This window comes from Hyalella azteca, unplaced genomic scaffold (assembly GCF_000764305.2).
Source record: "Hyalella azteca isolate HAZT.00-mixed unplaced genomic scaffold, Hazt_2.0.2 contig10761, whole genome shotgun sequence".
NCBI classification, from domain to species: Eukaryota; Metazoa; Arthropoda; class Malacostraca; order Amphipoda; family Hyalellidae; genus Hyalella; species Hyalella azteca.
Window position 1 is genome coordinate 598,129 of NW_025940784.1, and position 23,906 is coordinate 622,034.

General features: G+C 38.9%; 3 protein-coding genes across 4 annotated transcripts; all 3 read right to left on the reverse strand.

Moving 5' to 3' along the window:
* Nucleotides 1-1,272: 1,272 nt before the first annotated feature.
* On the reverse strand, nucleotides 1,273-7,777 carry LOC108680843 (coiled-coil domain-containing protein 174). Its single transcript, XM_018169756.2, has 9 exons — nucleotides 7,492-7,777; nucleotides 7,013-7,105; nucleotides 5,699-5,793; nucleotides 4,965-5,067; nucleotides 4,487-4,578; nucleotides 3,794-3,899; nucleotides 3,221-3,377; nucleotides 2,616-2,828; nucleotides 1,273-2,310 (listed from the first exon to the last, which is right to left on the reverse strand). Exons 1-9 carry the CDS (start codon nucleotides 7,498-7,500, stop codon nucleotides 1,601-1,603), a joined length of 1,578 nt encoding a protein of 525 aa, XP_018025245.1. The 5' UTR covers nucleotides 7,501-7,777; the 3' UTR covers nucleotides 1,273-1,600.
* A 649-nt stretch (nucleotides 7,778-8,426) lies between these two features.
* On the reverse strand, nucleotides 8,427-14,711 carry LOC108680844 (probable phenylalanine--tRNA ligase, mitochondrial). The gene is made up of 8 exons (XM_018169758.2): nucleotides 14,044-14,711; nucleotides 13,499-13,828; nucleotides 12,539-12,670; nucleotides 11,904-12,090; nucleotides 11,244-11,375; nucleotides 10,052-10,212; nucleotides 9,487-9,609; nucleotides 8,427-9,023 (listed from the first exon to the last, which is right to left on the reverse strand). The coding sequence occupies exons 1-8, from the start codon at nucleotides 14,299-14,301 to the stop codon at nucleotides 8,856-8,858; spliced, it is 1,491 nt and encodes a 496-aa protein (XP_018025247.1). The 5' UTR covers nucleotides 14,302-14,711; the 3' UTR covers nucleotides 8,427-8,855.
* Nucleotides 14,712-15,511: 800 nt separating this feature from the next.
* On the reverse strand, nucleotides 15,512-21,632 carry LOC108680836 (mitochondrial ribonuclease P catalytic subunit). Of its 2 annotated transcripts, none has more exons than XM_018169751.2 (10): nucleotides 21,335-21,632; nucleotides 20,913-21,062; nucleotides 20,512-20,657; nucleotides 20,175-20,247; nucleotides 19,447-19,635; nucleotides 18,565-18,707; nucleotides 17,890-17,958; nucleotides 17,394-17,523; nucleotides 16,781-16,861; nucleotides 15,512-16,072 (listed from the first exon to the last, which is right to left on the reverse strand). In XM_018169751.2, the coding sequence occupies exons 1-10, from the start codon at nucleotides 21,464-21,466 to the stop codon at nucleotides 15,875-15,877; spliced, it is 1,311 nt and encodes a 436-aa protein (XP_018025240.1). In that variant the 5' UTR covers nucleotides 21,467-21,632; the 3' UTR covers nucleotides 15,512-15,874. The 2 variants fall into 2 exon arrangements, with proteins under 2 accessions (XP_018025240.1, XP_018025239.1); XM_018169750.2 differs by having other exon boundaries at nucleotides 21,311-21,632.
* Between the last annotated feature and the right edge of the window lie 2,274 nt (nucleotides 21,633-23,906).

The window sequence follows — 23,906 nt, forward strand, 5'->3', positions numbered from 1 at the left end:
CGCCTTGGATCTCTCCGGACCTACACCAATCAGCCGTGCACCACTCGGCTTTGTCCTCTTCCGGCCTTGACCACCACCTGCCGTGCACCACCAGACCGCGGATCGAATATGACTTCCAGGCATCGTTAAATTTCGTAATTTTACGTTCACCGCATCTGAGGTTAGGTTTCAGATAGCATAGTTCTGTTCCAAAATGTATCGTCCTTCGACAAGTGGCCGTTCGACCGAGAGCTGGTTCGACCCACGGCCTAGATACGGACGGCTTGAAGTGTTGAAGGCAACGTTCCGGAAGGCAGGAATCATGATGGTCCATTACATCCAGGGCAGTGGTGGTCTTCGGCAGGCGACCCCTTTGGTGGCATCCAAAGGACTAGGTGAAGACGATACGTCTAGCATTTCTGGATCGTGGATGAGCAAATAATTATAATATTATCTCCTTTTTCGCATGCTTTTCCTATAACTTTTCTAACTCATAAATATTTATATACATAATATATTCATTAAATTGGTATAGTGGAACAGTTTCCTTGTCCAGTTCGACGGCATTCTTTCCTGCATAAATGACCGGTCGTTGTCATTGCGAGGCAGCATGTGACTGCATGATGTCAGATAAATTTTATTATCAGTTTACCAAAGAGCGAAAGCCAACATTTTTAAACATTCAAAGGCAATATTAACAGAATTAGGAACCAAAAAACTCAAGATTCGAAATTGCTGATTTCCTTTCAATATGCCTCATCATGAATTCACTTGGATTGCATACTGTCAGAACAAACCACAGAAATAATCCAAAATTACTAATTCCTAAGTCAGTCTTCCACCGACCCGAGGCTTCCAAATAACAATTGCTTCCGTCTTGCATTGAACTGAATGAACGATATAGCAAATGGAAGCGATGTACTATGATAGCAAATGGTAATGCGAGTTTTCTTTCATTTTTAAAAATCCTGTCCATGAAGATAACGTTGTGATCGGTAGGTCGCACTCACGAAGCTAGTTATTAATAACTGCAAGGTAATGAAATAGGATGAGACGAATATTATTTAACGATTAATTACAGTATGACTATTTATTACATGATTAACAAATTATTACGTATTAATTGCATTAATAACCAAGAATGAAAGAAGACGATGTGAAGAAGTAAGTAAACTACTCTAGATTGTCTGAATAGAGGTTTTGGTGTTAAGATGTTACTAGTGAGAATACGAGTGCCTGCTAATATCCCATGCTGTTTCATTAGCCACAATATTGTAGTCACTTAAGAAAATATTTAAATTACACAATATTGTTACGTCTAAACCTATAATTATATACACTGTGAATAAATCGTTGTTGTCGACAAATTCCTGGTATTTTATTAAACCAACTCAAACACCTGAACTCAGAAACTACTATGATAGACGACTACCTACATGCAACAAACGCTTAGAGAAATGTGTGCGATATTGTCCAAATAGCTATGCACTTTTGTTGCCCTCGATTTGGTCATACTGACCAAATTTGGCCCGACAAAATGGCGCATGATTGCAACATGCAGAAAGTGTGTCACTATTTAGACAATATAAAACATTCATTCTTCTGAACGAGTTATAGGGCATCAGGTTTGCTCCTTTATTCTCTTCAAGCCTGTGCTGATGGCTTCTTCAAGTGACTGCATGCCGGCCTCAGGACGAGGCTGTGGTCTTCCCCTAGAGTTAGGGGCGTAGTAGTCTAACGATGGAGGTGGTGCCACTTCAGCTCTTTTGCGCTGAGGTTTCTCAACGCTGGGAACAATAATTTCGTCAAAAACAGACGAAGTTTCGTATTTCTTACCCACGGAGGAAAATTTCCCAGCGCACTCGTTGACAATTTCCTTCTGATCGCCTTGGCGCTTGCAATTGTGTCGTCGCTGAGCCAAGTCTTCGTCCCTTAGTCGAGATGATAACGAATCCGACCTAAAACTGTCACCAGATTTGTCATTAAACTTCCTCTTGCTGTCTTTATTTCGTCTGTGATTACCAGAGTGCCCGGCTGTATCATAGCTGGTCGGCGGAGCGAATTCATTGTTTCTCTGTGACCTCTGTCGGTCTACCCAGAGTTCTTGGGTCATCTCGACAGGTCCGCCCAATGCGTTCTTAGAGTTGAAGGTGTCAAGGTTGCGCTCCGCTGGCTCCACCAGCTTGCCTATGAGTTGCTTGCCGACGTCCCACTCCCGCAAGGGCGCGTCAGGACGTTTGGCAGGAACATCTTCCGACGGCAACAGTGGCTCCTGATACTCCTTGTCCTCCTCGTCCGATTCCGGTGGAGTCTTCAGCTCCTCAGATTGGCCTGAATCATGAGAATTGTCCATCAACACTTACATTTAATTTTTCTTTGATGAAATATGGTTAAAAAGAAAAAAAATCAGAAACTGGTCAAACGAATTTTGTCAATCAAACATTTCCACTATAGCAATGTCGCAATGATTTGATCACTATAGATCTGAATCTAAGTCTACGTAAATACAGGAATTTGCTTTAAAAGATCTTTAAAAAGAGTTCTAATAAAAAGCCGTGAGAGAAGTTAAATCCTAAATACTGTTATATTTTAACCTATTCAGGTTGATATATTTACACCATTGCATCAGGACTAACCCGTCATAGGCAAGCCTTGCTTGAGCCTCTTCCTCTGTCGTATCTTGGCAAGTCTTTGCGCCATGCCGCGCTCCTTGAGGCGCGCGTCGCGCTTGTGTTGCCGCGCCGCCGCCTCACTGGACGCGTGCAGGTCGCGCAGAAGCTGTTGCTGCATGGCGCGCGTTGCCTCGTCCCCTGACAGCGCCACGAAACCCACGCCGTGCGTCCGAGCCTCTGCAATATCACAGCCAATTTAATGCCTTAATTGCTAATATAAATATCTTATATCATGCATGAAAGAAATAAAATATGCATAAATGCATATCTTATTTTATTCTTTCATCGCCAGATGAAACATCGTTTAATGGCCTAATTGTTTTAAATTCATATTTTGTTGTTGTTAGTGATGTTCATTGTGAATGTTTGGAAGTACTGATGATATGAGCTGACGATGAACTCACTTCAACTCGCAAAATTCAAACATTTACTATATCACCTTCTTCAAATCTACAATTTCAGCTGAGACAATACCTATACAATTTGGCGTATGAAAATCTGTTACAAGAGCAATAGAGCTATTGAAACATTTATTATACATAGACAAAAATATCAGCAACAGTAGAGACCATCAAACATGACGTCCTGGTAGTGGACGCTAGTCTTGGTCGCGTTGAGGTCCTCCTGCTGCTGCCAGCGCTGGCGCTGCTTCTCCCTGTACTGCTCCTCGAACGCCTCCTGCCGCGCCGTCACCCCTTCGTCCGTCGCCAAGTCTTCCTCCGCTTTCTGAACAACAGAAAATCAGCGATTATGACCTAAGCTTTTCGCTTTCGAAGCTACAATTATTCATATTGCAATTTAATCTCAATTTTATTTACCAGGATTTTTTAAAGTGATAGAATACGCCGCTCCGAATTCACTCCAAAGCTCTTTTAAATCTGATCACTGTCGATCACTTACTCAATGACTCTCAACACATTATTCATAAATGTTACAATGAGTTCTGAGACCTGGTGCTCATTAAGGAAGAAATTTAACGCAGATAAATATATACGAAATAAAAGCATAATGAAGAAAGATAAGTAACGCGAAGCTATGGCGTAGTCAACGAAGGCGGACCATCAGCTTGACCGTGGACTACGCAGTCCTAAACTCATTATAAGGTCATAAGGTCCATGCAGACGACACATCAGCTGCCTGACCTGACCGCGCTCCTGGCCGCTGAGGAAGCGGTCTTGCTCCAGCAGTTCGGGCAAGTCCCGGCGACGCACCTGCCGTGTTCGGCCCAGCGCGTCCACGTGCTCCACCCTGCAGTATATGTGCTTGTCACTGGCAAGGTCTAAAGTTATTCAGGTTATTCCAGATGCCTTTACGTATATATAGCTTAAAGCCCTTTACTTAGATACGTTATTCAAACTTGCATACAAATAAATCTTACAGACGACTAGAAGATAACAATGTTAGTGCAACAATCTCCAAAAGAGGATGAATTTATTTGTAATGAGAATTACAATTATAGTGGGATAAAGATTCGTGCAATTACTCTATTGCTACTTGCTACAATAGAATACTACATTATACTAAAGTGATACGTCGTAGTATTTCTGACGCTTTGGTTCACTTTTTGCAGTACAAGCTCAACCGATATCAACCCAGTAAAAGGTGTAAATTAATTACCAGGATTTATTCAACAAATAATTCGATTCATACATAAAATAATGCCTATATTAAAATAAAAGTTAACCTCTGATCGAATTACTCCTCTGTTATTCATAATAAAACTAATCCAACTCACACTTGCGATTTTACATATTTTAACATGAAGGGATTACGCAGAGTGGCATGGTTTGAACACGCATCCCGCGTAAATATAAGTGATCAAGTGACAACCTCACCAGTCATCCAGATCCCCGACGTCATGCGCAGAAGACGAAGATTTTTGATCCCGTTTACTTTTCTCGGAAAGGACGTTGTCTACGATTTTTTTCTGCAACAAGAATAATTAAGTTTTAATCTTCAAGTTTCGTTTCGTTGTTCATTTGGAGTGTTTTCATTGATTAGAAATCCTAGCAAAACTGCCGATGCATTAATACATAGCACGTCGATTAGGAAGCATCAGTCAATCGCAGGAACATCTTTCTTCTCCGATTCGAGATTGAATAATTGCATTGACCCGCAAAATTTCAATATATATAGGTATTGTTGTTGGCCATAATATAAAATTCAAGTTCTTATGAATTAAAATACAAAATCTAAAGGATTGGTCACAGGGAATAAGTTAGAATGAGTTATTTTGATGAATTCTACTTGAATATATGACATGAATTTCATCTACGGTATATGAATTTCAACCAACGCTGGCACTATAAATACCTGGAAGTTGATCAGGAAGCTGTTGTTGAGGGCATCATCTTCCAGCACCGCCACCCCAGCCTGCAGCTTGTCGTACAGAGCTGCCTTCTGCTCCAGCACAGATCTGGTCTCAGGTAACAATTAAACAAGCTATGACAATTAAGTTACAACAGGCAAGAACCTACTTTTAAAACCAGGTTACCGGAATTGAACATGTTAAAGCAATTAAATTTTAACGGGAAAACACCTTCAAACCGTATCATGAAATTGTTGTTGTATTGAACGGCGTCACTATAAAAAATATAACTCAGTACTCACTGCAGTGAGTGACAGAGAGCGCATTTTCTCGTCGACGAAAACGTGAAGTTACGGACAGACAGACGGACATACGGACGGACATGACGAGCACAATAGCGCCTTTTTTTCATAAATGAGAAAATGCGCGCCAAAAAGAACCTTTTAGATCGTCTGTTCATAACATAATAGCATTTGATCTTTGCAACGTTAATACTGACACTAGAAATTTCGATAAATTAATTTTTGTAATTAGTAATTTTCTTATTACAAAGTTAAACATGGACAGCCGCATGCGCATGATGCATTCTATTTACCAAAGTAAGTTATTCACTCCGTATTCATTCTGTATAACCTTGTCGTATCAATTTTTCAAGCACTTGAATACTTTTTCATCATGAGTTGAAGGGATACCCGGAGAATAACTGCAGCAAATTTAACGAAGAGACGACGAGACTCACTTTGATTTTTCTGCGGCTTTTCTGTCCTCGGCGAGACTCTCAGCATCCTTGGCGGCCCTCTCATCGACTCCTTTGTTGCTGTCGCCACCGCGGCCCTGAACCTCGTCAGGAAATGAAAGTTCTTCAAACTTACACATACATAATTCTTTTCTATTGACTAGAAGATTAAAATGTTAGTGCTACAATATGCAAAAGAGGATGATTTTTTTTGCTCAAGCTATGAAGCGACATCTTGCAATGTCATGCAATCTACAAACAACTAACATGAAGCTTATTCAGAATGCAGACTCAGATGTCTACACCACATTTTTTGTAAATTGCCACGCTCTCTGTAAAACGCCTCTGTTATATCTCGTGTAATAAACAGTCAAAACTTGGATTTATCAGATAAGGGCATAAGAGCTACAAAAAATCGAAAGCATTAATTGATAGCTTAAATGCTAGCTGAATGATTGTTATATAAAATCTCTACGTATTATTTTAATCCTAAATATCTTTTTGTCTTCATACAGAAGCACCGAACGTTTCAAAAATTTCGTTCAAAAAACAAAATGCCAATTGTGGCGGAAACACATTTAGTGAAAAGGCACTACGTACAAATTTAAATTCTGAGTGCATAGCATGGAAAGTGCAGCAAATACGAAAGCCGGGGTTTATCTACGCTTGAATCCCATTTAACTTGATACGTAAAGAACATAAGCTAAAAAAAAAGCTGATGCATAAGCCGGTAAACGTCGGTTTTCGGTAAATAAACCACGAAAAATATATTTATCAAATAATTTCAATGATAATTCCAGTTTGCTAATTGTTTGTACTTGTCTTTTTTTTTTGGGGGGGGGGGGTTTAACTGACGAGGGAGCTGACACGAAAACATTTCGTCTCATTAGAAATGGTGAATTTTTTGGCTGTTATCTTTTCTTTTAAATTATTGATCAAAATTCCTTGTTCAACCTATATTTACACGCCAATAAATTAATTAGTATCGCGTCAAAAATGAATTTCCACGAAATCCTTGTCATGGAAAGAGATAACGGCTTGATCACAGTGATGCTGCATTTATTTTAGAAAGCCTTTCAAATTTGAAATAACGCTTAGAAAAGCATGAAATAAATGTTAAGGTCACTGAACACTTTCTTCATGGGCATAAAATTTGAATACAACTCTGAATACAAATATGATCGAGTCTCAGACTTGATCAATATGACTGAACCTTAAGGTATAAAGTCGTAAGTCGTTCAAAGAATAGCCGTACGCAACGTTCAGTTATCAACGACATAATAAACATTGAAGACTTAAATGCATGCGGTTGCCCACCTTGAGCTGAAGTTTGTGGCGCGGCAGCCCAGCAGCGAGCGCCTCCTGATGCTGCAGTCTCTTGCGCTGAAGTTCTGCCTTCAGGCTCACTAGCTGCAAGGGGAGACTAGGATAGAGACATTACTACGAGGTGGCATTTTGTAATTTACAATATCATGCGTTTAATTTTAATCGAGATCACCAGCCGCAGTTGATATTAAATGACATGTTGGACCACGATTTTGGACGTCATTTTCATCTGTGGTTAAGAGACATAACGAAGAACCTCCCTTGATTCTAATACTAAATTTAACGGTTTCAATAGGCATTACTGAATAACAAAAATAAATACAATAATTTTTCATGTACTTTCATTAAAAAATATATCAAGCACTGCAATAGTAAGACAAAATCAGGGCATCATAAGTGCGATGCAAATATTTTCAGTCAAATATTAGTAATCGTAAATGCTGAATCAATAAAAGTCGGAAACAACTTACCGATTCCATATTGAGTGCAAGTATTGCAAGAGGTCAGCAGAATGAGCGCACAGCTCCTGGCATCTCCAGCACGCCACTCGCCCAAATAATATAGGTCTTATTAGAGTAGGAAACAGATATGTCTGTAGGAACCTGATAGTTTGAAGAAGTCTGATAAACATTAATATAAGTTCACAGAAAAATAGTAGTAACAGTTTGAACACTCAAAGAGCTATCGAAATTCAATGCGCAAATCTATATCACAGAATTACCGGAAAGTAACATTACAAAAGAGCACAAACGCAGATTGATTTTTAAATCACTTATTTGATGTGTTGAGAAAAAGCTACTGGATATTATTCAAAAGCATGCGTAGTGGGAAACAAAATTTCTTCGTTAAAATTAGGCGTTATGACATGGGAACTGAGGGAGTGTCAGGCCCTGGAACAAGCTTGGGGCTCGCGGCCCTCAAGCTGAACTTCCCTGCAGTAGAACTTTAAGCTCTAATTGAAATTGCAACAACTCGCACGCACACCAAAATAGCCTCCAACAATCCGCACGCACATCAAAATAGCCTCTAAAAACCTGCACAAGCACCGAAATTGCAGCGCATGTCGATTCCTATCCAAAAATAAATTACATGCTGCCGTTTGTAACCGCACAAAAATTGAAACTAGCAATTAACATTCGCATTCAAATTTCAGACCGCAATCAACATTTTTATGTAAGTGACAAATTGCAATTTGCATATGGAGAAATTTTTTTATGCTCAAATCGTCAAATTATCCATAGTGCAGGCATGAATAACATCACGACAGAATTATATAAATTTCCTAAGCCGGACATAACATACAAAAAAATTTATCATTACTAACAGGAAAACATGATTGTTGCGTGGACAGTAAAGTTGACCGCGCAACACCGGGCTGTGGTCGAGAGGAAAACACAAAACAACATTGATCATATGAAAGTGAGGCTTTATGATACAACTTTTGTTATTTCTGTACAATAACTAAGTCTTATTTCATGTTTAGGATCAGTTTAGCTTGAAAAAAATCGTATAATGATAGGAATTTTTACCGAGTAATTTGTATTTTTGTTACCAATATAGTCTATTTTTAAAAGAAAAAAAAAATAGATTTTCCTTGAGAACATGTTCTCTAGGATAGCTTCACCAATGAACGAAATGCGGGCCGTAACAATCGATGGATTTACCATGAACATCATTCAGACCTACAACCGGCCTTCTAAAAGAAATCGGGATTATCTGCATGAAAAATTGAGCTGCATTCTTCGGCAGTAAACTCTAAGAAACTTTATTAAATAAATAATTCATCAACTCAAAAGTAGGGAAACATCGACAAACATCTTAATTTTTCCAAAGTCTATCGAACAGTGACGGCGAGCTCGGCAGTAGCAGTAGCCGCAATGGCGCGATGAACGACGTTGACTTCTTCCTGCGTGAGCGTCTTCTCCATGTGGCGGTAGACGATGCGGTAGCAGTGCGACGTGCGACCTGTCTTGGGATGCTTGAACTCGTCCACTAGGCTAACCTGCACACACAATTAATGAAGGATAGAACGAATATAAACGAATATAAATTGGGATTTAATGAGACAAAGTCTCAGTTATGACCATTTATAAAGCTCTAACAAACGATTGGAATTTGCGAATTTCATGAAATCGAAAGTCTCAGATAAGTCCATTTATCAAGCAATAACGAATGATTTATTGTTTCAAATCAATGAAACACAGTTGCTAATTCATGACCATTTGCCAAGAAAAAATAAAGACCAGAACGTAGAAATGCAAAAAATCTTATGTCGCATATGATCGGTCGAATTTGTTTTGAATAAGAAAAGAAGGCTACTCCAATAGAGTGGTAGGTAATTCGTTAAAGCGGCTTAAAGGCATAGTTGTTAAGTGACAGACAGTTCCACAAAGTCACAATGTTTGATGAGGTCATGAGGGTATCTATCAAACATCGCATAAATTAGTGGGTTTATTTTGTACTACCTGCTCGACGATGTCGCCGCCGACCTGACGTACGAGGTCGTAGAAGTCGTTAGAGTCGAACGTGGCGGCGCTCGGCAGCCAGAAACTAATGTCGTTGGTGCACTGCGGGTAAGCGCTCACTCTCTGCCAGGAGATTAACACTTTGGTAAATATTGTACGATGAAATGGCATGAAGTAAACAATAGATTTAAAAATGACCCCGATAAATTGTTCACCTAATTCTAGTAATTGTATTTGGACCGTGGGAAAGCTGATTGAGAATAATACACGTTTTCAAAAATCTTGAGGTTCTAGACTAGAGGTATAAATTCTATCGATATGCCAATAGCTAAGCAGACGATAATTGCAACCCCTGAGTTAAGCGAAATTTAAATCGTGAGCTGGAATATTTCTACTAGCAAAAGCACAAAAATAATCATCGGTAATATAAAGCAGCAAGTGTCAATATCCACAGTGTATCAATTAATGACTTAATATAGCATTGGTAGGTGGTAGATAGGTAAGATATCATTGAATAGTTTGGAAGATAATTGTGGTAAGATGACATTGCAAGTTTACCAGTAACCTTGTACTTATAGAGCGTGTTTGAATCTTCAAACTTGAACTGAGACAAGAAGCCGGAGTCGCGGGACCAGAATATTCTGATGTCGGGGATGTCGTACAACTTCATCGCCCAACGCTCCAGTCCCAGGCCGAACGCCCAGCCAACCTTGGCCTTTACTCCCGCTGACGGATGAGATCGGTTACAATGAATAACTATGGTCTTGACGTGTGAAATTATTTCATTATAATGTGGGTAAAACTACTGTTAAATATGATAAAATTAGAATCATGCAATAATTTTATATTTATGCACTCAGAATCCTGCAATAATTCTATATTCATGCACTCATATTAATCTAACAAGGAATAGTTGGCAGAAGTACTTCTTTAACTAATTCGAACTTACCAGTCCTACAAAATAAAAAAACAGAATATTTCAAATAATTGAACTCCTTGCAATGAGTGACAGAAATTTTGTGAAAACAATTCACACTTTGTGTATTCCGAATGAATCAAATCTACTCAAAATATCAGAGTTAAGTTTATAAAAATTAGCACGTATTGTTTATAGACGTACAGAAAAGTAATAATAAGAATAACGCTCTGGACTTCAACAAAACTGGCATTAATTTGATACGTAGAATTGGGTGTCAAAAAATTCTAATATACCGTATATAAGTGCGATTAATGACTAAAGAATACAATTGATTACAATTTTCGGGGAGTTGAAAATTTTTTGGGTGACGTTGGTAGATTAAAAAGGCAGGTTTCAGAAACTTTCACCATCTGTTTAAATTCAATACTCTCGTTGATTCCCAAAATGCAATTTGATCCACGGCATGAGTGAACGGCATGAGAGCATCCAAGCAAGGCAAGAGCATTACAAGAATCAGGGACAGGCCACCGGCCTATTCTTAAACGCCCATATTACTATGTTATGTTATGTATGTTTCTTATGTTCAGTTATGTGCCTTATGTTGTGTTATGTTATGTTATGATATGTTATGTGTGTTATATTGTGTTATGTTATGTTATGATATGTCATGTGTGTTATATTGTGCTATGTTATGTTTTGATATGTCATGTGTGCTATATTGTTTTATGTTATGTTGTGTTACGTTGGGTTATGCTATGTGTCTTATTTTGTATTATGTTGTGTTGTGTTGTATAATGTTATGTTTTGTTGTGAGGGGAGTTGCTGGCATAACTCTCACCTGTCTCTAGTATGCGCTGCTGCACAATGCCACATCCCAGGATCTCCACCCAGCGACCGTCCAGCAGGACCTCGAGCTCCCACGACGGCTGAGTGAAGGGGAAATAGGCGGGCACCCAGCGGCACTGTGTCTCTGTAATCGAATTAAAGCAATACAATCAAGAGGGAAACATAAAACATCCTGTCAAAAGCTTGGACTTAATTCATTGTAAGAAGCCATTACTCATAGAAGACGACTCATCCACAATGATTGAGTGCACACTGTTCACTCTCACCCACTGCTCACTCTCACCCACAGCTCACTCTCACCCACAGCTCACTCTCACCCACAGCTCACTCTCACCCACTGCTCACTCTCACCCACTGCTCACTCTAACCCACAGCTCACTCTCACCCACAGCTCACTCTCACCCACCATACAAGTGCACAAGACTCACTCTCACCCACCATACAAGTGCACAAGACTCACTCTCACCCACAATACAAGTGTGCAAGACTCACTCTCACCCACTGTACAAGTGTGCAAGACTCACTCTCACCCACTGTACAAGTGTGCAAGACTCACTCTCACCCACTGTACAAGTGTGCAAGACTCACTCTCACCCACGGTACAAGTGTGCAAGACTCACTGTCACCCACCATACAAGTGTGCAAGACTCACTCTCCCCGAAGAGCGTCGTGGCCATGGCCTGCAGGCATTGCTGGAGGTCGGTGGTGAGGGCGGCGACGGCCTGGGGCGTGTGCGCGGCCTGGGGGGCGTTGGTGTCCGGGGCGCAGGCCCCCGTGGACGGCAGGCCCGTCAGCACCTGGGGGCGAGGGCCTCCCGTGCCAGCGTCTTCCGGTAACAGCTGAGCGAAGTCATTGAAATGAGGGAGTCCAGCGAAGTCAAATCACGAACATATAATAGAATAGAATAGAATAGAATAGGATAGAGGAGAATGGAAGTGTCAGCATTGAAGAAATAGGCCCATGGCCTGTTGCTGATTCTTGAACTTTTCGTGACTTGATTCACAAGGGATCCGGCCTTTAGAACCCGATCTTTCCATAACATAAATGTTATGCCTTTGACATTTCCACAGAGATGATATAATATAGATATTTTGATGGAGATTTTAAGCTGCTGATGATAATAAGGCAATATTAAATTAATAAATTTCAACTTGACTGAAAACAAACTATCGAATTGCTTAAATTGAAAAAAAAATTAAAAACTAGGAAGGATGCTAAAATTACAGATAGTTCAACACCGCAGATTTTTAGAGTTGTAGTGCAAAATAAAGGAATATGAGATGGTACCTCTTCAGCAGTGTAGAGTTTGACTCCTTCCATCTGATGGAAGACAGGGTAGTGGAAGGCATCGATCTCATCTCGTCTGTACACGTCGCCCACGATCACGAAGTTGTCCAGACCAGACGCCAGCAAGTCTCCCTGCAAACAAATCTTAGTTTCCACCATCCTTTTTCTAAGTCTATAATAGATCTGTAAAAGTTGTGTTAGTAACCCGGTGCTGTTTGGCCATTCTATTCACCGGGTTACTACTATTCGGTTGGCCATATTCATAATACTTATTAAACAGATTATCACCTAAGCTTGAAATTATATCAATATTTGCAGAGTGATTTAATTTTACGTACGATTAAATCACCTTAAAATATGTATGTACAAAAGACATTTCGTTCTGATTTTGTAACAGATGTTATATGTTTGTGAAGCTGTAAGGGTTTTTCTGGTATAACCAATAGTTTAGTTTGAAAACTAGCAAAAGCAATAAGTGAAAGGATTAAGTGAAAGTTAAAGGTAAAAGCTTAAAAAAGTGAAAGGTAAGTGAAAAGTAAAAGCACTAGTGAAAGTATTATATTATATCAGAGAGTATCTTACCCAAACAACGCCGGTGTATGTTACTAGTTTAAAATAACTTATATTTCATCAAACAATCATTAACAGGTGAGCGACATCTGAAGGTAAGTTGCAAGTTATATCCATGCCAGGCAAATATCTGCCGAATATCAAGAAAAAAGTGTATCCCTCTAGATAATTCAGGGAAATTTTTTAATTAAAGAATAATATGATATCTGAATAATAAGAAAGAAAAATATAACTCAGTACTCACAACAGTGAGTGACAGAGAGCGCTTTTTCTCGTCGACGAAAACGTGAAGTCACGGACAGAAGGACGGACATGACAAGCACAATAGCGCCTTTTTTCCATGAGAAAATGCGCTAATAATACAAAATCATAATAGGAACAAAAACGTACCTGATGCGCGCTGGTGTGTGCTCTGAGCAGATGCCGTCTGTTGACGTAATAATTGTCTCTCTTGTTCCTACAGACGTGGTCTGGCGGCACCAGCAGCTGGTCAAAATTTTGCTGCACAGTGACGAGGGGCGGCAAGTCTTCGACCACCGTGAAGACAGGGTTGCCGCGTCTGTTCTGGTACCTCTGGTGCAGGCACTGCAGTAGCCTGGTCTTGGTGTGGTACAGAGGATGGTCTTTCTGGCGGTGCAAAGCTCTCCCGATGTGAGACAGAATCTTGGCATTGACGTTTGTCATTCTATCACGGACGAAATCCTTTCCACAAACTGTTATCTGAGAACAAAATAACAATACGTGTGGGAAAATATAAAAACAATTGGTATTCATATAAGTGAATAAATTAGACTCATCAATCGTCACTTGTTTAAACTGAGGAAAGTGCAATGGCAAATTCGTCAGTGTTTTGGTGGATTTGCAAACGAGTGGATCAACAAACGAGTGGATCAACAGCAAACGAGATATTTCAACAATACATTCTCGATACTCACAGTTTTGTTGGCAGGTTCCCTGCTTGCAGAATAACTTCGTGAGTTACTAACGCACGCAGCAAGTGCGTTGCAACACTGGAGGCGCTGCAGTGACTCGCCTCTGCATGTCCGCAAATTAAATAAAATTTCTCTTCCTTCCTTCGCATGGCTAGACAAGACACAAATGCTTCTGATGACAAAAGTTTCGGGTTGTTTCAAACTTCGAGTAAAAGTAACGCGGCGGAAGAAGTTACAAAGAAAAGTCATGTTGCGTTGCATTTGTTACGCATTCGTTTCATTAGAATTTGCATACATTCTCGGATATAAGATATAAGTTTATAGTGACTAGATAGACGAATGAAAAGCGTTTCACCAAACTTTACGAATTTTCAAATTAAGAAGTCAAATGGTAACATGATCCTGTAAATAATTCCTTCGTTCCATCACTACAGATAATTTTTCTCATATTAAAGGAGTTTCAATACATCAGGTACTATCCTAGGAAACTAGTTAGCAACACATTAGAACTTTTCTTCAGGGCACACGAGGTTTAAATCCGGGTTTTAATTCATCATTAAAACAAAAAAAATCGTTTTGAGCGCTTGCTCGTAAACAGAATTTTAAATCAACCTCTTGCATTTCGATACTCTAACAATATTTAATGCTGTGTAGATCTAAACACCAGAACATCCGTGGTGGAATCAACAAGCATTACAAAAAGTAGGAAAGGACGTTTGGGATGAAAATTTCAGTTTTTTAGCAAATTTAGTAGACAGAATTTTTTCTTGGGAACAAAATAATGTTATACATTGAAGTGGATGTACCAAAAGAATTTCATCTCAAATACGCGTTTCAACGGCGCTTTCTATCTTTATCGGTACCTTAATTTAGAAATTAGCCACGGGATTTGGATTATCTATCCCAAGCAATGCTAGGTTCAACTGCTAGTATTACATGCCAGTTTAAAATTTTTAAAAATATTCAAGGAGAATTTGGTAGAGCACAATAATACGAAGCACAATAATAGTCTGGAAAAACTGTACAGCTTAGCTAAATAAAATATTTGGAAGTTGGAAGCGACTGAGGAGCTACGAAAATAATACAAAAATTACTCTATCATCACTAACTGCTGTCGTTTAGTTTTAATTGTAAGGACAATGAGGAATGTCAACAAAGCTAAACATTATTATTTCCCCAGTAATCAGGAGACCGGAGGACTGGGGAGAAGTGTCCCCTAGTGGGAGGGGTCTCCCACCCCCTGCGGATGCCTCAAATATGAATTACAACATGAATTACAGAAATAACATAACTTCAACATCTCTGTCGGGAAATTCTTAAAGTGAAAGCCATATTTACGTTATTATAAACAGACAAGTTCTATGGCAAGATATTTGATGATGCTAGGTATAATATCCCAGGTTGAGCGTCACGTGGCTTAAACGACCATACACGGAAGTTATTTAAAACTTACAAGGGAATGAGAAAAACGTGATCCTCAAAAGTTTTAATATAAATAAGCTGTACAATGCAGGGGAACCGATTAACATCTATCAAATGGGAATAGATTTGCAGTTTTGCAAAATATTTTCGATGCTACATTTTTCACTTCACTGTAGACACGTAACAGACTTGTTAGGGCAATCGCAAACACTTTAGTTACACATACCACAATACATCTCTTGGGCATACCTAAGCATTTGTGTCACAGTCAAACACAAATGAATTTTCCAAGAAGTGCAGAATAAAATGATATTTTCCTCGGCATATATCGTCACTTTTAAACGGTCAGTGTCACCTTGATGTCGCAATGGCTTTGGTTGAGACAACGTCTTAGTAGCGCTTTATATGATCCTCAGCATGCGGTTGCTGTGTTGGGTGCTGTGGCGGTTGCTGTGGCGGTTGCTGTGGCGGGTGCTGTGTTGGGTGCTGTGGCGGGTGCTGTGGCGGTTGCTGTGGCGGGTGCTGTGGCGGGTGCTGTGGCAGGCTGTGCGTCTCCAGCTACGGAAGCATGCTGTGCACACAGCCAAGTGTCCGGCTGTCTGTATGACACCTGGATAAAAATTACTTCATTTAGTGCTCATCAACTTATTATTTAGTCTCAACTTAATGTAAGAATAACATTACAAATACGGTAACAAATATTAATGCAGGATATAATTAATTCGATCCTGACTTAGCTGAAAATGAATTTCATAGTTCATTGCTGAGCTAAATTAATGAAAGAATTTGCGTCTTGCAAGGGCCTAATACACTTAATACATTAAACTTCAACCCAAGTTGGGTAAGATATAATGAAATATTAACTCGGGGGGGCTCATTTGGCTTAAAAAAAAAGTTTGACCCTAAGCGTAAGGATATAAATATATGTCGCCATTTGTAATGTATCATATATCATATGTTAAATGAATAAATAAAGCTAAATTGCGCATATTTTGCGTTAAATCTCTGACAAACTTTAATAACATCCGTTTTTTTTCTACTAACACTAAAGTAAGATTTATTGTTCATACTTAGTACCTTAGTAGATTTTTTTCTTCATTCTTTTGCCGACAAAACGCAAAAGAAAACCACAAGCAGGAACAATAATTGAGATTATTGCTGATATAAATAAACAATTTAAATTGTCTAATTAGAGCTTTACCTTCAAGTAAAACTCATTGATTAAAAATGCATTGAATTGCAATGCAATTAAAACAGTAACAAATATAATTTAGTTAGAAGTATTCATTAATTATTGGGATTCATTTAAGTGAAATACCTGCAACGAGCCATCATCGTAAGGCAGGTGCCAGATGTGCTCGCCGAGCGTGAGGCGGGACGAGTTGTACTCCATCGGCCGCTGTCATGTCATCAACATTCAGTTATGAAATAATAATGAGAATTGTCCGACTCTTTGATAATTTGAATCAACAAATTCTCTGGTCATTGATCGCACGCGAAGAAATAATAATGCTAAACTGTACGTGTATTAGCAGATTGATTAAACACATAACACATTAAGTATCGAAGTGAGGGCGATCTCTTGCAACATAGATACATCAAAAATCCGTTTTTAAAGCCCCCAATGATATCGAGGATTGAGTATAACAATTCACATCAACAAATTAGCTTGGCAAATGAATCGCATGGTTTGCATACCGTGATAATTTATAACCTATCGATATGAAAGATAGTTCATTCTGTATTAACGTCAGATATAACTCTGGTTTACAGTCGGCAATCTTTCATACAGATAAAAAGGAATATTCAATAGCAATTACGATCAAACAAGCCTTGTTAGATTCTTTGGCAGATAATACAGGAAAACAGTAAAGTGGTTTACAATTTCCCCTCGTAAGAGGATGGTTCGTGGTGAGCCCTGCAAGCCTCACCATGACGACCGGAGGGTCGGACGTGAAGAGAGGAAGCTGAAGGGATTGCTGCGACTGCTGCTGCCACAGACGGAACATTCCCTGCAGCTCTACGCTGTCCAGGGCGTACTGATGCTGCTTCAAGTGAGACCTGCACAGCCAATAGATGTATAAGCATGCAATACCTACGAAAATAGTTATTTCTTTCTCAATCAACAACGAAAATCATCAAATACTTGCAATTACTGAAAATAGTCGAAGCAATGAACGAGTGTTCACTGTTTTGATTTAATAAATCGATGTCTATATTTAATAGGATCAAAACAAACATCATCGCCATTATTGTTAATTTTTACCCGTCAACTTACTGGACATTGCAATACAGGAGCGGCTGTAAACAATTACGAATAATATATCAAGGCGTGGCGAGACGATGACAAAGACTGAGTGCTATTGACTACAAATCAAATACTTCAGACGACTAATAGCAATCGCTGTGAAGATGAATCAACTTTACCTAGTGATGAACTTGCAGTGAGCTCCTGACAACATCGCGGCGTAAAGAAAATACGCGTCATCCTCAGCCCTGTGGGTAAATGATTTTTATTACAATGCTAAATAGTATATAAAAGAATTTAAAGTGTAATCTTATGCACAAATAAGATAATAATGAACTTGCAATTAATAATGAACTATGAACGCAATGAAATCATTCTAGAATTTGCTATTTCATATTAATACAGGAATTGATGTACACTTGGGCAACAATATAGCTGAAGGCAAGTAATTAATATAGCTGAAGGCAAGTAATTAAACAATACAACATAAGAGGGTTCAGAAGCCTGGCAGTGCAACAGCTTGAATAAATTTACCTAAACTTAGATGTTTTAATGTATCAATTTGGCTCGTCTTAAACGTTAAACGATAAATGTTAATTAGATAATCAGGCAGAAATGCATGTTAACGTACGAGGGCTCCCTATGACGGACAGCCAAAATTTTTCACACGAAGCATAAATAAGCAGTTTGTCCAAAATATACAGCAGTAATTTGCATATGAGGCAGCCATAATACCCACGCAGTTTGTCTGTAATATACAGCAGTAATTTGCATATGAGGCAGCCATAATACCCACGCAGTTTGTCTGTAATATACAGCAGTAATTTAGCATATTAGGCAGCCATAATACCCACGCAGTTTGTCTGTAATAGACGGTAGCGAGGTCGGGTAGCTCCTTCATGGCATCTTTGTCCCACTGCTTCATGAACTCCCGACACACGACGAGCAGCTTGGACTTGGGATGAGCGGCTTTGATCTGCTTCACGGCACTCAAGACCTGGTCACAACAAGGAGTCCATATATACCATTCATTATTTATATATCAAAGGCGCGACACACGCAGGCACGCAAGTACTGTAAAGTCCAGAAATGTTCCAGCATTCGAACTCAAGATGTCAAAAAGGAAAAATACTTCCTGATTGCCACTGTTTTTCTGTAATTAGCAGAAACTATGAAGAACTATTTTGAATCGACTAATTGTTTCTATGTAATGAGCAGGAAACCACTTTTTTCTTCTTAGACAATTAAATTTTGATACTTTTTCATGAACGTCCAATGAGGGGTTTAATTTTGTTCAGTATATGAAAATTAGTCTATTTAATTTACGCTGATGCATTTGTTTTGCATCATACAAAACTTGTCCTTTCAATCTTGTTCTCTTTCCTACTTATATTTTTAGTCAAGGACACTAATATAGGTAATGCTAGCCAAAAACCTTTCATGAAAGGCTGGATCGTGCCACATGTACATAAATAGCAATGAGAACAAACCAATCAATTCATAATTGCAATTCTATTAAGTCACAAAAAGCTGGTATGATATAAGAAGTAAAATTTACAAGCAGAGAAAATACGAAAATAATCAAAAGATTTACATAGAACATGTTTTCAGTAATGAAATAAACATTTATCATGGCATTTCTTCAGCTTTTCAATTCTAATTTGTGATGAACACCATGATGGTTAAACTTAATCCCGTTTTAACAATCAAAATAAATAAGAAAGCACAAAACGCACATATTTTGGTGCTTTGATAGGTTCCAGATAAGGATTAGTGAGAAAGCCACTGCCCGCCACACTGGCAGCGTCCATGACGTGCGTGAAGGGCAGCTCTGATGCCAAGAAGGTGTTGAAGCGCTGCCACTCTACAGGTGTGCTCTTGACGTACACCTCGCCTGGCAACACAACTTTCTCCACAAACGCAGTCTGGGTGAAAATTGTGGAGTTTATGAGAGAAAAGATTTTTGGAGTTTATGAGAGTAAAATTTAGCATAAATCTTTGAGAGTGAAAAATATTTCAGGAGCAGCATAGATGGAGAATAGCAAGAAGGAGAACAAAATTTGAAAATTTATTCAGGTAATTGCACAATCATAGAAAAAATAAGGTAGAGAGAAATCAAATATTGGTAGGTACTTTAAAAGAAAAGAAATAACCATCTTGCTAAAATGAAATTATATAGAGATATTAGGGAATAACTAAACTGGCAGATTGAAATGTTGGGGACAGGGAATGATGGACTTACAATTTAGATACAAAAATTATTTAAAATGTTTGCACGAAAGACATAACAGATATTGCACTAGGTAAACTATCTACAATGAGTTTTATTGAGGAAATGTTTACCTCCAATTGTAAATCTAATAACTCAAGAAAAATGTGTAGAACCTATCATTAAATGTAATATGAACTTTTATGAGAATAATCCTAATTTGGAATGTTGCAAACATAAAGTTTAGTTAATTACCTTGAGCAAGTCAAACCATTTGTCTGTGATGATAGACTTCTTCACAACAGCTCCACAGCACTGGCATTCTCCGCTGAAAATACATGAAAAGATTAGCTGAAATATGACAGATATATCCCACTACAGTCTATACAATATACATCATGGATTAAGACCAAGGATGAAATGTAAAAAAAAACTTTATAAATAAGTACAGGTACGTACAAACAATATAAACAATATTAAATGCACAGGAATAAAAAATCTATGGTAAAAAAAATAAAAATGTTATGATGGATAAATTTAAAGTAAAAAAGAGAAAGTATTCATAATCTTTCTGAATAACTGAGCAACGCACCTATGAGCATCAAGAGTAGTCTTTTGGACATTCCATTCTGTGCCAGCTAACGTGTCAATCAGCTGGCTGGCTGATGATGCATCCAAAAGCAGCTGCTGATCTTCAAGTTGGCTTAAAAGTTGACTAACTGCAGCTACACGTTGATGCTAACAGTTTGGGGAGGAATTAAAAGGATTATATCCATGAACATTAAGAAAATTAGAGCTGAGTTTACATGCAAATATAAGTGTACCATATATATATATATATTTAATATCATTCCCATACTACTTACTTTCACTAAATATCATATGCAAAATAATTTAAAATTATGTCAATCATATCAAAATATTTCAATATATATAAATAATATGTGACCATTCACCCAGTTTAAAAATAAACAAGACTAGCACAATATTTACCACATCTAGGTTTTTACAGAGGTCAAAATACTGCTGGTAGTTCTTGGTGAAATTTGTTTGTACTTGATGTGGCTGCTGTTTAATCTCTTTTAATACTTGAGCCAAATTTTCAGACGTGAGATTACAAGCAGATTCTTCTTTTAATTCTTCCTGGAACATTTAGTCAACAATATAGCATATCTATATATAAGCTACGTATATATTTATACTGTATTTCATAAACAAAAATCTTTATCATCAGTTTAGACAAATAAGACAAATTACATTCAAAATATACATATTCCTCTCAAAAACTAAGCCATAAGTAAAAAAAGAATCTGTTACAAGCTGGGCAAGATTTGAAATATTGAACCCAGAAACATTTAGTTATCTAAACTGAAAGACCATAGCAAACTAACAAAAGAGGGGACTTCAAATCTTACCACAGAATTTTCTTGTAATTTCTTGAGTGCTGGATAGGAAGAGGTGTTGATTTTTCTGATAGGAATTAACCTCCAATCTGATTTACAGCAAAATACAAGTGTTCTTGGCAATAATATTGCCACAGCAGCCATTTTTGATTTGATTATTTTACCAGTTTATAAAATAGTTTGCAAAAATAACTCAAACTTCAATTCAATTATCAACAAAAAAAAGGACTTCAAAAATAGTAGCTAATGAACATTGAAGAACAATTTTATAAATTCAAACTAGTGGCTTTTGAATTTAATCACAGGACCTATAATCTGAAGGTTTAGGGAAGAAAAGCAATGAGTTTAAGAGTTAAAATATGTGCAATGCAATGAAAACATGCAATGCAATGAAAACAAACTCTCAAGGACAAATCCATCTTGATAAATCCATTACTCCATAGTCCATCATCTAGATTCACCCAAATTCTTAGAAATATGTAGGTGAACTAACATATTATATAATGATCTAAGATGCCATTTCAATATTTCCATCTTCCCTTAATAAACTTTTAAATGTGAAAATATTTGGTGATTGTCTGGACCATGCAGGGTTGGGCTATGTTGGGACACCGGACAAGGCTGACTGCATGGGAGCCTGGGAGGTTGAAAGTATAAGGTCAGATTTGCATGAATGAAATCTCAAGAAACATTTTTCAAGTGTGATCCAAAAGAGACATGCAGAATTTGTTCAAAATGATCTTTTTACTTTTTCATTTGCATGAGTGACTAACTTCCAGAAATTGACGGTTCAAATATTTCCATAGAATATTACCAGGAAAAATGACAAGGCATGTGTGCAGAAATTAAGCCTGATAGCTGGACCAGACACTTAGGATAACAGGATGTGTAAGAAGTGATGGTATGGGACTATGGGACTATAGGTTATAAAGCATTGGAGAACAACGTATTGATTTGACCATTAACTATGTGCATAGGCCTACTTAGTCTATGTGGGTGGAGTAGCAGCTTGTGTGCTGAAGCAGTGTTGGTTTAAACTTTAAAGTTCGTGTTGTGAGATAGGTCAATTGACTACAGCTGCTTAGGTGCCAGGATGACAATATCTATAGCATTTAGATGGCGAAGGTGGCTCCAGGGCTGATTTGAGCGTTAATTTGCTGGTCTACAGCTGCGCACCTTTTTAGCAATCCATATACTGTTATTGTTAGTAGGCTAATACGCTAATTGCAACATAAAAAATAACATTTAAAAAAGACAAAAAGCTGAAAAAATCGTTGATTTTTTTTAATAAAGAAATCATAACCTTGGAGTTGGAGGCTTGGAAGTTGGTCAGCCCACAGGAAAGTAGCTAGTCTGATATAAATAGCCTAGTATGGCCCAGCATCGTCTGGCGACGCCGCGACTGGCGTCTGCCAATGCGCGAAATAAATTACACTACCCGGCGGACGGAGCGCGCCGGAGCCGTCCGTATCTTCAACCATGGTCCGTATCTGTCGAATCAGCCGAGGGCGCAGCCGTGCACCACCAATTTTGTGCACCAATAAGCCTTGAAAAGTTGAATTGAATGCCTTGGATCTCTCCAGACATCCACCAATCAACCGTGAACCCCTCGGCTTTGTCCTCCTGCGGCCTGGCATAAAACTTGCCGTGCATCACCAGGCCGTGGATCGAATATGACTTCCGGTCATCGTTAAATTACGTAATTTTTCGTTCGCCGCATCTGAGCCTTCTGAGGTTAGGTTTCAGATAGCATAGTTCTGTTCCAAAATTTATCGTCCTTCGACGAGTGGCCGTTTGACTGAGGGCTGATTCGACGCACGTCCTAGATATGATTGTCCAGAAGTGTTGACGGCTACATTCCGGAAGGCAGGAATCACTATGGTCCATTACATCCAGTTCAGTGGTGGTTGTCGGCAGATGACCCGTGACCGTCTGGTGGTGCACGGCAGGATGCATGCAGTTCCGCTAGCGAGCTGGGCTGGTTGGTCGCAGTCCGTTGTCCGCAATTTACAGTTCGAGCTAAAGTCAGGGTATGAAGTGATGGGTCGCCTGCCGAAGACCACCACTGCCTTGGATGTAATGGACCATCATGATTCCTGCCTTCCGGAACGTAGCCTTCAACACTTCCGTATCTAGGCCATGGGTCGAACCAGCCCTCGGTCGAACGGCCACTTGTCGAAGGACGATCAATTTTGAAACAGAACTATGCTATCTGAAACCTAACCTCAGATGCGGTGATCGTAAAATTGCGTAATTTAACGATGCCTGAAAGTCATATTCGGTCCGCGGCCTGGTGGTGCACGACAGGTGGTGGTCAAGGCCGGAAGAGGACAAAGCAGAGTGGTGCACGGCTGATTGATGTAGGGCCGGAGAGATCCAAGGCGTTCGATTCAGGGCTTATTGGTGCACAAAATTGGTGGTGCACGGCTGCGCTCCCTGAAGTGATGATTCGATGCAAAGTTCAGTGGTGGGCAACCATTACTCTCTGAGCTATTCGCTTCAGAATATGGTGGCGTACAGCTCCTAATATTTAAAGCAAGATGATGTCATGGGCTGGTAACTGACGGATGCCTTCATCTGCGCC

Coding starts and splice junctions, on each gene's coding strand:
- LOC108680836 (XM_018169750.2), bottom strand. CDS start 21,466: ATGGCTGCTGTGGCAATATTATTGCCAAGAACACTTGTATTTTGCTGT. Junction 20,248..20,511: donor ACTACTCTTGATGCTCATAG/GTGCGTTGCTCA, acceptor ATGTATTTTCAG/CGGAGAATGCCAGTGCTGTG. Junction 17,524..17,889: donor CACTGCAAGTTCATCACTAG/GTAAAGTTGATT, acceptor TTGGCTGTGCAG/GTCTCACTTGAAGCAGCATC.
- LOC108680843 (XM_018169756.2), bottom strand. Junction 3,900..4,486: donor GTCGGGGATCTGGATGACTG/GTGAGGTTGTCA, acceptor CATATACTGCAG/GGTGGAGCACGTGGACGCGC. Junction 2,829..3,220: donor CCAGGACGTCATGTTTGATG/GTCTCTACTGTT, acceptor GTGATATTGCAG/AGGCTCGGACGCACGGCGTG.
- LOC108680844 (XM_018169758.2), bottom strand. CDS start 14,301: ATGCAACGCAACATGACTTTTCTTTGTAACTTCTTCCGCCGCGTTACT. Junction 10,213..11,243: donor GCAGCGCATACTAGAGACAG/GTGAGAGTTATG, acceptor CTCATCCGTCAG/CGGGAGTAAAGGCCAAGGTT. Junction 9,024..9,486: donor GCGGCGACATCGTCGAGCAG/GTAGTACAAAAT, acceptor TTGTGTGTGCAG/GTTAGCCTAGTGGACGAGTT.